We start from the raw sequence: 13176 nt of genomic DNA on the forward strand, positions 1-13176 counted from the left end.
TGCCACCCAGCTCTATAGTGTCACACAAACCAGCGGCACAGGGAATTTTGGAATAGCAGCTAAATCAGGATGGATTTAAAGGTATTGTAGAAGATTGAGGTCCGGCCAGTTTGTCCACAGTTAAGAGGTATTTTGTGGTCTTACATGGCATGGTGCTTCAGCGTGGAGATAGCCACATGAGTTCACAGCTAGCCACCAGGCTGTTCTCAGCTAAAGAGCATCACTAACATTAATAACCAATTTCCAAGTATAGTTGACAGGTTTAGAGTTAGAATACCCCTTTAGATATGCAAATCCCAACCATAGCTGGCCTTGTCAAATCCATTTTTCACAGGGTCACACCAGTCAACTAGTATGCATTTACCCTGTGTCACACAATACTCTGTCCCTGTCCATGTCCCAGAGCACATCCTTGTGAGACACCTTTGGCCAGGGCTGTGGAGTCGGTAAGCCAAACCTCCGACATTTCCATGACACTGACTCCGACTCCACGACTCCGACTCCCTCATACACGGCTCATGTTTAAGTGATAAATTTACTGTAGCACAGATTCATCTCAGCTGAAAGTCTAGACCCTTAGATCAGGAATAGGACAGACATTTATAGGACATTTCATAACTTTCCCAAATTCTTATTACTATATATTTTAGGAGTCTGAGTTGGTCCATTTTATACCGAATCCACAGCCCTGCGTTTGGCATTGAAAAAAGTGTTTTTTTTTATTTACATATATTAGTGCTTAGATTAGTAATTTCAGTCTGCCATCTTCATTCCTACATTTGCAGACACCCTGAATAAGCACTTTGCAGTCTGATCCAAGTATAAGATTTTTCTCTTGTGTGAGTGTCTCTTCCAGGAATATAGGCTGGATATGAAATCTGTGCGTCCAGGGTGCTGCAGTCTTCTTTAGCCCACATATCGGTACAACTTCTATCCAGTATTTTTTTTTCCTCTTCATTAGCTTTCCTCCTTATCTACAGAATATTTTCTCAGCTCTCCCTGAAACTGTACATACTTTCTCACCTCTCCACACTATGGAGATGTGGATCTCCATAGTGTGGAGAGGTGAGAAAGTATGTACAGTTTTAAGGAGAGCTGAGAAAATATTCTGTAGATAAGGAGGAAAGCAAATGAAGAGGAAAAAAATACAAACCTAAAAGTACAAACCTCTCCCCAATGGAATCTCTAACAGAGAGAAGGGAGGGGGATAGCTCTGATGAATATGGAACATTTTTGCAGATCACTCATCTAAATAAAGGACGACACACACACACACACACACACACACACACACACACACACTACAGAAGCAGATCGGTGGACATTTTCTTTTTATGAAGACTATCTAAAAAGTTTCCTAACTTTGAATTTAGGAAGCAAATGTACAAATAAAATCCTGTGCGAAGGTGTGCATAGTCTTGAAGGACTGCTGTTTTGCACTCATTTTTTGCACACATTCCAGCTGGCTTGTAGAATACGATGCAATACCTTGAAGCTGGAGGACTATTTCCTAAGTCTTGGGTAGTCCTATTAGGCCGTTTTCACATGTGTTATATATAAGCTCCAAGCATGGACCGGCGTCGGGTCTCCTGACCTAACCTCAACAGCCTCCCATATGGTGTAGACCACATGCACATATAAGACTTGTTGCTTTTAGGTGATGAGACCCAAGACTGAAGAATTGAATTCGGGACAGGAGAGCAGTGACCAGTCCAGATATCGAAGTCTGGTGAATGTCGGATGTATGAAAATTGGCCTAAGGGCCAAATTGGGTTTGATATTTACCCCGTAAACTTCACCAGAACTATCATTACATGGGACTGCTATGACCAAACTGGCTCTCCATCCACTGCATTCTTCCCTCTCCGACCATGTGCCATCCTAAGGCCTGCAAACCTCGCATAGGCTATTGTTGGGTTCAGATTTTTATAGGATGATGCAAAATGGAAAGAAATCCCGGCATTCACGTGTAGAATAATTGCTTATTTAATCCAGTGATATCCGAACAGTCAGAGACGTTTCAGCCCATCCCAGGCTTTTGTCAATAGCGGAACAACCATGAAATGGGATCATATACGCAGTAACACCAAGGAGATGACATCATCACAACTAACATATAACAACCGTAAAACAAATATATATATAAAATTATATAAAAATAGAATAGAAAATATTTTTTTCCTGCACGCGTGAGAATTTTTTTTTCCATGTATACAATGGTAGATAAATTTAATAATTAAATAAATAAAGGGAAAAGAAACACATGACGATATATATTCATTTGGGATAAGTGAAAAAAAAAAATCCCCCAAAAATGTTTTCAAGAAAAAAAATTCCACTTAATATTATTCCAATTATGCATATGAAATAATTGTTTTGCATCCATCGAGAGAATTATAGCATCTTTATAAAACTGAATTATATTATGTCTGATATACCTTGTAAATAATTGAGGTGTAGATCAGTTATTATTTATTGAATCACAATATTTTTTGAATAATATATATATATATATATATATATATATATATATATATATATATATATATATATATATCTACCTATCTATATAGAGATATATATATATATATATATACCTATCTATATAGAGATATGTCTATCTATCTATCTATATAGAGATATATATATATCTATCTATATAGAGATATATCTATATCTATCTATATGGATATAGAGATATATCTATATGGATATAGAGATATATCTATATGGCTATATATATATATTTATTTATTTTTTTGTTTGTTTGTTTTTTGTTTTTTTGTGGTTCTTAAATGTTAATTTATGTTAATTGTGGTGATGTCATCTCCTTGGTGTTGAAGGAATGTTTGATGGAATTTTGCAGATTCCATCAAAATGTTGGAAAATATAGTGCAACCTCTGATGGACTCCATGAAAGTCTCAAGGATGTCCAATGGGCACCACTATTTTCCGATAAAAGATTTGTCGCACTAATGAATTCTTTCGTCAGCACAGAAAAAAAAAAGATTTCATGAACTTGATCAAAGACAGAGGCGTAAAGAAGCAGCATCAGCGCTCACCTTCATATGTCTCCAAGATCTGCACGGTATCTCCAACTTGAAGGCTCAGGTCTTCTCCATGGGTCGCCTGGAAGTTGTAGACAGCTGAGGAGAAAAGGAATATCACATTTACCATAAGCCTAATACATAGAAAAGGAAGATATCAAAGACCAGCTATCTGGAAGTGATTTCCTATCCGTTCCGACATGTGGGCTCAATCCTCACAATAACGAGATCAAAAAGCAAAGATACATATCTAGAACAGGCAGCTACGTAAATACCGATCATGGCCAAATGGGAAGGTTTACTGCCATGTAATGAAAAGTTCAGCAATTTCCTAATTCATTTCATGAATCAATTCTAGATTTCAAGATCCCTTATTGCTGTCAGTGAATGAGAATCGAAATGGTTTACTTCCAGAGGATGAAAATGCGCTCGTCTGGTAATATTAAGACATACCGTAGGTATGGTTCACATAACCACAGCAGATTTTCAGCCTCTATCTAGCATTTTTCGTGTTTTGCTACCTCACAACCTCGAATTTCACAGGTTTTTTTGAGGGATTGCATCAGTTCATGTAAAGAACATGCCTACAACTGTGAACATTTTTTCTTTTTATTGTGAAGCAAATGACAAATAGAACAAAATAACTGAAAACTTCGGCATGCATAACTATCCATCTCCCTAAAGTCAGTACTTTGTAGAGCCTCCATTTGTGGCAATTACAGCTGCAAGTCGCTTTGGATAAGTCTCTATGAGATTTCCATATCTTGCCACTGGGATTTTTGCCCATTACTCAAGGCAAAACTGCTCCAGCTCCTTCAAGTTAAGTAGATGGTTTCCTCTGGTGAACAGCAATCTTCAAGTCTGACCACAGATTCTCCATTGGATTAAGGTCTGGGCTTTGACTTGGCTACTCCAAAATATTTACACATTTCCCCTTAAACACTCGAGTATTCCTTTAGCAGTATGCTTTGACTTATTGTCTTGTTGGAAGGTGAATCTCCGTCCTAGTCTCAAATCACTGACAGACTGAAACAGGTTTTGCTCAAGAATATCACTGTATTTCGCACCATCCATCTTCCCCTCGACTCTGACAATTTACCTTGTCCCTGCTGCTGTAAAACATCCCCACAGCATGATGCTGCCACCACGTTTCACTGTGGGGATGGTGTTCTTGGGGTGATGAGTTACGTGGGTGTGTCGCCAGACATAGCGTTTACCTTGGTAGCCAAAAAGTTCAAACATATTATGTATGTAATAATAATGTAAAGTAATGTCCACCTCACCCAACCGCTGCCTCTCCTGTTCAGACACTTCATGGGTCCCTTATAAGTCTCTGTACTTCCTGTTTGCTTCACATACATGACTGCAGGGGTACCTGTCTGCCCAGATAGGACAGCTGCCTACAGAGACCAACTGCGTACTTCCTGTGCTTTGAACACAACTTAGGCCATTGATTGACTTCATGGGTCACATGTCCTTCAGAGAATGAATGTCTACATCCTGCATAATGGTAACAGACTTTCAGGAATTGTCACGATTTTTTTTGGAAACAGTCACAGCATATCCACTAAAAGGTCACAGGAATAAAAGGGGTATAGGTTAAGAGAAACTCTCCCCACAGATTTGAAATACCAAGGGATAGTGGGTTGGGGGCAGTCCTGGACGGCTTAGGCTAGAACATCCTGAAAATTCCCAGGGTCAAGGATGGTACTTCCGAGTAAGTGATCGGCTGTAGTGGTCAGATGTCCATCTGGAGTAAGCAAGAAGTGATTGGCTGCAGTGGTCAAATCTATCCAGACAGAAGAAAAAGTACAGAGACCAGTTGTGTACTTTCTGATTGTTAGTGACCAATGCGGGGGTCACATCAGCCCGTACTCACCAGGAAGCACACTGACTGTTTTCGTACATGCCGCAGTAGTCACATGTCTGCCTGGCCAAAAACATTAGTACAGTTTGGGTTTGCACTTCTTGTGCGTTTGTCACAACTGCGGCCAGTGACTAACTGCAGCGGTCACTCGTCTGTCTGGGCCAACAAAAAGTACAGACATCGACTGTGTGCCCCCAGCGTGTTGGTCACTGCTACAGACAATGATTGGTGCCGCTGTCACATGTCCATCTAGATCAGGGATGTCAAACTCAATCGCACAGAGGGCCAAAATTAAAAATTTGAACAAATTCGCGGGCCAACCAGTAAACAATACAACGGGCCCCACGCAGTCCCCCATAGAGAACAAGGGGCCCCAAGCGGTCCCCCATAGAGAACAAGGGGCCCCACGCGGTCCCCCATAGAGAACAACGGGCCCCACGCGGTCCCCCATAGAGAACAACGGGCCCCACGCGGTCCCCCATAGATAACAACGGACCCCACGCGGTCCCCCATAGATAACAACGGACCCCACGCGGTCCCCCATAGATAACAACGGGCCCCAAGCGGTCCCCCATAGAGAACAACGGACCCCACAGTCCCCCATACAGAATAACGGGCCCCACATAGTCCCCCATATAGAATAACGGGCCTCACATAGCCCCCCAATACAGAATAATGGGCACCACATAGTCCTCCATACAGAATAATGGGCCCCACATAGTCCTCCATACAGAATAATGGACCTCACATAGAGGTGGTGGTTCTGGTGTCAAGGGCCAAATTTGTCCCAAGGGCCAGAGTTTGACAAGTATGATCTAGATGCAACAATAGGTACAGGGAAAGGCTCGGTACTTCCTGCATTTTGGTCACTGATTTGTCAATCACACGAGACCAGCGGAGGACCCAGATAGTGTTAAAAAAGGATTGAGGGTGGCATTATTTTTTTTTATTAAAATAAAAAAAATATAACATTTTCAGTGGCTGGACAACTCCTTTAACATCACTGCAGGCTGCAGACAGATCGCAGATGCTCATAACAGCACTATGATAATAGTCTGCCTCCACCCGCCCAACACTCCGGGCACTCAGCCCCCTTGTTTCCAGTACTTTATCTATATTGTTATCACGCCGGCCAAAAACTTCCTGTGCTGGCAGTCATTGAGCGGGGATATTGCTCTTATTGCTAAATCAATGGAAGCCGACATGAAAAACAAGTGAATAGAAGTGAGTCAAGTTTCCTGATTACTGCGAGCGAAAAAAGAACGACCTCTGAACTTTACACCTTGCAAGAAAGAAGAGACAGGCGCGAGAACGACAATCGATATGTCCTGTATGAACAGTGTTATATTACAAGGAAAAAATAATGCTAACAAATAGCTGGGACACAAGCTAAACGGCCCAATTACAGCATCCACCCAACTTTCCTAAGATCCTGATTGTCAAAGCGGATTACTTCTGCAGCAACAGATAGAGGCAGGAGCTTTCTTGACAGCCATATTGGTTGCCACACAACTTTAGTTAGTTCACGAGGCCACACACTGTGAAAAAGCTTTAAGCGTCTGGTAAGAAAGTCAGACTTGGCACATCTTGTAGGAAAATTGGATCATTGTCATCTCCTGACCGCTCCTTGGATGGAGTGCACTGCTTTAAGCTTTCAATTTTCTTACCATTATACTCTGCATTGCAGCAATTTCCTATCAAATTAAAACCTTGAGCATTGCTCATCCTGAGCCCTCTGGTTCTATTGGGATCCTTCATTATGGCTGGTGGTGCAGAAACATCAGTGAGTGGAGGATAGTTGGCGGCGCATGCGCCGGGAAACCCCCAGTTCTGTAGATAGGTAGAGGTCCTATAGGTGGGACAAGCATCTATCAAACATTTTTGGAACATCCCATGTCTGATAGGTGCGGGACCCAAAGTGGGACCGGAATGGGAATTCCCCATTATGGCAGGTGTACAACCACCAGTGAGATGAGAGCTGGTAGTGCATGCACCAGGGATGTCAGAGATAGGTAGAGGTCCTATAGGTAGGATCAGAATCTATCAAACATTCATGGCACATCCTAGGTCTGATAGATGTGGGTCCCACTTTGGGTCTCGCACATATCTCCCATTATGGCTGGTGCCCAATCACCAGTGATTGGAGAGCTGGTGACGCATGCCCCGGATATCCCAATTCTGGAGCAGGTGCAGGCCTATAGATGGGACAAGCATCTATCAAAAATTTACAGCGCATCCCATGTCTGATAGGTGCAGGGCCCAGAGTGGAACCTGAATTTATCTCCAGAAAGGGAATCCTTATGGCTGGTGTACAACCACCAGTGAGTGGAGAACTGGCAGTGTATGCACCGGGGATCTCAGTTCTGGAGATAGGTGCATGTCCTATAGACGGGACCAGCATCTATTAAACATTTACGGCACATCCTATGTCTGATAGATTCAGGTCCCACTCTGGTTCCTGCACCTATCTCCAGAAAGGAAATCCCCCATTATGGCTGATGCACGACCACCAGCGAGTGGAGAGCTGGTGACGCATGCGCCGGGGATCACAATTCTGGAGATAGGTGTAGGCCCTATAGTTGGGACCAGCATCTATTAACATTTACGGCACATCATATACAGGTAAATTAGAATATCAAAAAGTTAATTTCAGTTCTTCAATACAAAAAGTGAAACTCATATATAATATAGAGTCATTACAAACAGAGTGATCTATTTCAAGAGTTTATTTCTGTTAATGTTGATGATTATGGCTTACAGCCAATGAAAAAACAAAAGTCATTATCTCAGTAAATTAAAATAATTAACAAAAACACCTGCAAAGGCTTCCTAAGCGTTTAAAAAGGTCCCTTTGTCTGTTTCAGTAGGCTCCACAATCATGGGGAAGACTGCTGACTTGACGGATGTCCAGAAGGCAGTCATTGACACACTGCACAAGGTCCCAGAGTTCCAATTTTCATTTGTAAATCAAGGCCCCAGAGTCTGGAGGAAGAGTGGAGAGGCCACAATCCAAGCTGCTGGAGGTCTAGTGTGAAGTTCCCACAATCAGTGATGGTTTGGGGAGCCATGTCATCTGCTGGTGTAGGTCCACTGTGTTTTATCAAGACCAAAGTCAGCACAGCCGTCTACCAGGACATTTTAGAGCACTTCATGCTTCCCTCTGCTGACAAGCTTTTTGGAGATGGAAATGTCATTCTCCAGCAGGACTTGGCCCCTGTCCACACTGCCAAAAGTACCAATACCCGGTTTAAAAACAACAGTATCACTGTGCTTGATTGGCCAGAAAACTCGCCTGACCTTAACCCCGTAGAGAATCTATAGGGTATTGTCAAGAGGAAGATGAGAGACACCAGACCCAACAATGCAGACGACCTGAAGGCTGCTATCAAAGCAACCTGGGCTTCCATAACACCTCAGCAGTGCCACAGGCTGATCGCCTCCATGCCACATTGAAGCAGTAGTTGATGCAAAAGGAGCCCAACCAAGTATTGAGTGCATTTACTGAACATACATTTCAGTAGGACAACATTTCGGATTTTAAAAACATTTTTCAAGCTGTTATAAAGTATTCTAATTTACTGAGATAATGACTGTTGTCCTTTCATTGGCTGTAAGCCATAATCATCAACATTAACAGAAATAAACACGTGAAATAGATCACTCTGTGTGTAATGACTCTATATAATATAGGAGTTTCACTTTTTGTATTTAAGATCTGAAATAAATAAACTTTTTGATGATATTCTAATTTAGTGAGATGTACCTTTATATCTGACAAATTTCCCAGAAATGGACCCGCATCTATCTCCAGAATGGGGGATCCCCTGTTTCGACTGGTGCATGACCACCTGTAGAGAGCTGGCGGGGCATGCACCGGGGGACCCCAGTTCTGGAGATAAGTGGTACCAGCATTTATCAATTCAGTTTATAGCATATCCTATGGATCTCCCATAAATGTTTCTTGTGAGACAACCCCTTTAATGCCGGTCAATATCCTCCAAAACGAAAAGCGTTTGTTGCTGCATACACAGCATAGTGGATTTTCCACCCTTGGTCCCTTTAGTTACTGGGCCTAGCAAAACAGAAACAAGGGCCTAGTTACCAATAGCAACCAAGTGTCTTCGTTTCGGGCAGAAAGCAGCCATATATTTCTTTTTTTATACAACCCTTATAACCACTATGATTATAGCACAGCTTCACGAGCGACACGTTTCAGCTCATATTTCGGCATGAAACATTGAAAATGTGATTTAAAAGGTCATAGGACTACTCTGGTGTCCCTGCATCCAATATAATGGCAGCCATACATATGAAACACTTTTTTCTGACACCTATGACATTTTGATAGTTGTCAGGAATAAAATGAAGCATGGCTTTAAAGTGGGGATTCATCAAAACTGGAAAATTAGAGCTGTTGCCCACGGCAACCAATCAGATTCTACCTCTCATTTTTCAAAGGCCCTTTGGAAAATGAGAGCATAGATTTGATTGGTTGCTAATGGCAACTACTCCTCTTTGCTGTAGTTTGGATGCCTCTCCCTCGCTGTTTACAAATGATTTATACCTTTCTGTGTAAATTAGCGCAAAATGAAGGGACAAACTAGTATCTGCCCTGCGATAGGTTTCATGTGCAATAAATTACATTCTTTTTTCTCAAAGGAAAACATTAAAGTCACCACATGAATTGCAGTAACGCCATTTTTACCACAACTTCCTTACCATGACGCCCGCCCGTATCTAACAGGTCCACGACAATCATTATTGAAGACGTCGTGCTAGAAAAAGTCTGTGTAGAGCTCAATTCCTCAAACCATTATCTAAAAACCAATGGTTTCCCAGCTGCGGCTCTTCAGCTGGTGCCGAACTACAACTTCCAGCATCCACAAAGCACGCTTACTGGGAAGGCCATGTTGGAGACCACTGTCTTAAACATCGAAGACACATCTGCTGTCTTAACCGGACCACAGCAGTAGTGCACGCTGTGCTTTGTTTCATGTAGACCATCGGTCTGTATAGAACATCGGCCATGTGCACCGGTACACCGGCTATAATGGGTCCACGGCGCACAGGCCGGTCACACACGCTTCTGAACCAGCCCTAAATGTTTAGGGTCCAAGTGCGTTAATGTTTTTATTCCTAGGAGAAAATAAATGTTCCGATTCCCATCAGTGTGGTGCATCCGATTTTCAGCCATTTTTAGTCTGTGTCTATTTTTTGTGATCATCCATATTCCTTGTGTGCAAAAAAAAAAATTCACGCTTCTCCTACCCATTAAACAGTAAAAAACGGGCAGGACTCGGTTGATGGCATCTGGCTGCTGTTTCCTTCACCGACCCATTGATTTAAATTATTTATTAGGCATTGTTTTTATAGCACTATCATATTCCACAGCGCTGTACACACATTATCATCGCTGTCCCCATTGGGGCTCACAATCTAGATTCCCTCTCAGTATGTCTTTGGAGTGTGGGAGGAAACCGGAGAACCCAGAGGAAACCCACACAAACACGGGGAGAACACACAAACTCCTTGCAGATGTTGTCCTTGGAGGGACTTGAACCCAGGACCCCAGCGCTGCAAAGTAACAGTGCTGCCCGCTGACACACCCCGAGCTGACCCATGAGACACACACCGAGCTGACCCATGAGACACACACCGAGCTGACCCATGAGACACACACCGAGCTGACCCATGAGACACACACCGAGCTGACCCATGAGACACACACCGAGCTGACCCATGAGACACACACCGAGCTGACCCATGAGACACACCGAGCTGACCCATGACACACACCGAGCTGACCCATGACACACACTGAGCTGACCCATACTGAGCTGACCCATGAGACATACCGAGCTGAACGCTGACACACCGAGCTGACCCATGACACACACCGAGCTGACCCATACCGAGCTGACCCATGAGACATACCGAGCTGACCCATGACACACATCGAGCTGACCCATGACACACACCGAGCTGACCCATGACACACACCGAGCTGACCCATGACACACACCGAGCTGACCCATGACACACACCGAGCTGACCCATGACACACACCGAGCTGACCCATGACACACACCGAGCTGACCCATGACACACACACCGAACTGACCCATGACACACACCGAGCTGACCCATACTGAGCTGACCCATGAGACATACCGAGCTGAACGCTGACACACCGAGCTGACCCATGACACACACACCGAGCTGACCCATGACACACACACCGAGCTGACCCATGACACACACACCGAGCTGACCCATGACACACACACCGAGCTGACCCATGACACACACACCGAGCTGACCCATGACACACACACCGAGCTGACCCATACTGAGCTGACCCATGAGACATACCGAGTTGAACGCTGACACACACTGAGCTGACCCATGAGACACCCCGAGCTGACCGCTGACACACACTGAGCTGAACCTGTGGTTTTTGGAGAGTTTCAGCTCCAAAAACTCCTAGAAAAAACCTCAGTGTGAACATACCCTACATGAGACATTACTATCAAAGATGGATTTTATAAATGTATTATTGTTGTTTTTATTAATGCAACTACTTTTTTTTAGTTGCGAGTTTTAAAAACTGTCATAAAATCAAACTGGATGTAGATTCTACAACATGTTATCGTCAGGTTTCAGCTCTCGCGTTGCACCCTGCGGCTTACACCTGCTTTTAGGTGATCCAAGGAGCGGGACAGACGCAAAAGGTGCAACGTCACCTCGGGGTGCAGAAGGTGCACCCTTACACAAATCAGCTACAAGTGTTGTGGTTCAGGGGTAAAATCAGGTAAAATCTGAGCCCAGGGGGAATGATACAGAACCCTCCAATAGATAAAGCCTGAAGCAACTTTCTACCACTCCCTCTATAAGTCCAATACAACTTCTTGAAGAATACAACTTCTTGAAGAACACAACTTTCCCCAGGAGAGTGAGGACAGGGTATAAGGAGCAGATGACTAAGGTGGAGTTTATGAAGATAACAGTTATGTTTACTTTCCTGTTAATATGTAACGATCAGCTAGATACATTTTTTACTCTCTAATGCCTAATACATGAGCAGCTTGCAAAGCAGAGTAGAGATGTAGCAGAGCTGAGTGAGTCAGGTCACTCTCGCTTTGACTTGTGTTCTCACTCTGTTTGACTTGTTGGAAAAAAAAAATCACACTTTGTGATGAATGACAAAGTCAGCACTGCTACATTTGTACAAGCCACAAGATACATTCACACAGTAGTAATGGTTTGTCTATGGGCATGCAAAGGTTAATCAGACTGTACAATGATTGCATACTGTAGATCACTGCTGGTCTGCAAAGCTTGCAATCTAAAAAGAAGTGTTGACTCACCCACTCCAAACTTCTCCCTCTTAGTGGGTATCCACCGGGCCATATTACATGGGCGGTTTTATGAGAGGGGGTAAAGTTGGCACCACTGAAGTTAACGTGCAGGGCTCCTGCCCTCCCCGTGCTGCTCACTGTACTCCACCATGTTCTGTGACTCACAGGGAGGGTGCTGGGGTAGGAGGTGGTGCAGCAGATGGGGAAGGAGGTGGTGCAGCAGAGGGAGTGGGAGGTGGTGCAGCAGAGGGAGGGAGTGGTTACTAGTGCAGCAGATGGAGTGGGAGGTGGTGCAGCAGAGGGAGGGAGTGGTTACTAGTGCAGCAGATGGAGTGGGAGGTGGTGCAGCAGAGGGAGGGAGTGGTTACTAGTGCAGCAGATGGGGAAGGAGGTGGTGCAGCAGAGGGAGTGGGAGGTGGTGCAGCAGAGGAAGGGAGTGGTTACTAGTGCAGCAGATGGAGTGGGAGGTGGTGCAGCAGAGGGAGGGAGTGGTTACTAGTGCAGCAGATGGGGTAGGAGGTGGTGCAGCAGAGAGGGTAAGAGTGGTTACTGGTGCAGCAGAGGGTAGGAGGTGGTGTAGTAGGTAGAGCAGGACTAGTTAGGGGTAGAGCAGGGATTGGGTAGGAGTAGTTAGGGGTAGAGCAGGGAGGGGGTAGGAGTAGTTAGGGGTAGAGCAGGGAGGGGGTAGGAGTAGTTAGGGGTAGAGCAGGGAGGGGGTAGGAGTAGTTAGGGGTAGAGCAGGGAGGGGGTAGGAGTAGTTGGGGGTAGAGCAGGGAGGGGGTAGGAGTAGTTAGGGGTAAAGCAGGGAGGGGGTAGGAGTAGTTAGGGGTAGAGCAGGGAGGGGGTAGGAGTAGTTAGGGGTAGAGCAGGGAGGGGTTAGGGGTAGAGCAGGGAGGGGTTAGGG

At 44.3% G+C, this 13176-nt stretch overlaps 1 protein-coding gene across 1 annotated transcript in view; it reads right to left on the reverse strand.

Moving 5' to 3' along the window:
* Positions 1–12896, reverse strand: part of DOCK5 (dedicator of cytokinesis 5) — a 105942-nt gene extending 93046 nt beyond the window's left edge. Inside the window, exons 1-2 of the mRNA XM_073654080.1 lie at positions 12282–12896; positions 3063–3146 (exon numbers count right to left, since the gene is read on the reverse strand). Coding sequence (XP_073510181.1) covers positions 3063–3146; positions 12282–12324 — 127 coding nt within the window. The 5' untranslated portion in view covers positions 12325–12896. The remainder of the gene's footprint in view (positions 1–3062; positions 3147–12281) is intronic.
* Positions 12897–13176: the final 280 nt, after the last annotated feature.

Source organism: Phyllobates terribilis, unplaced genomic scaffold, assembly GCF_046119375.1.
Source record: "Phyllobates terribilis strain yellow unplaced genomic scaffold, ASM4611937v1 Scaffold_11__3_contigs__length_659146591, whole genome shotgun sequence".
Lineage (NCBI taxonomy): Eukaryota > Metazoa > Chordata > Amphibia > Anura > Dendrobatidae > Phyllobates > Phyllobates terribilis.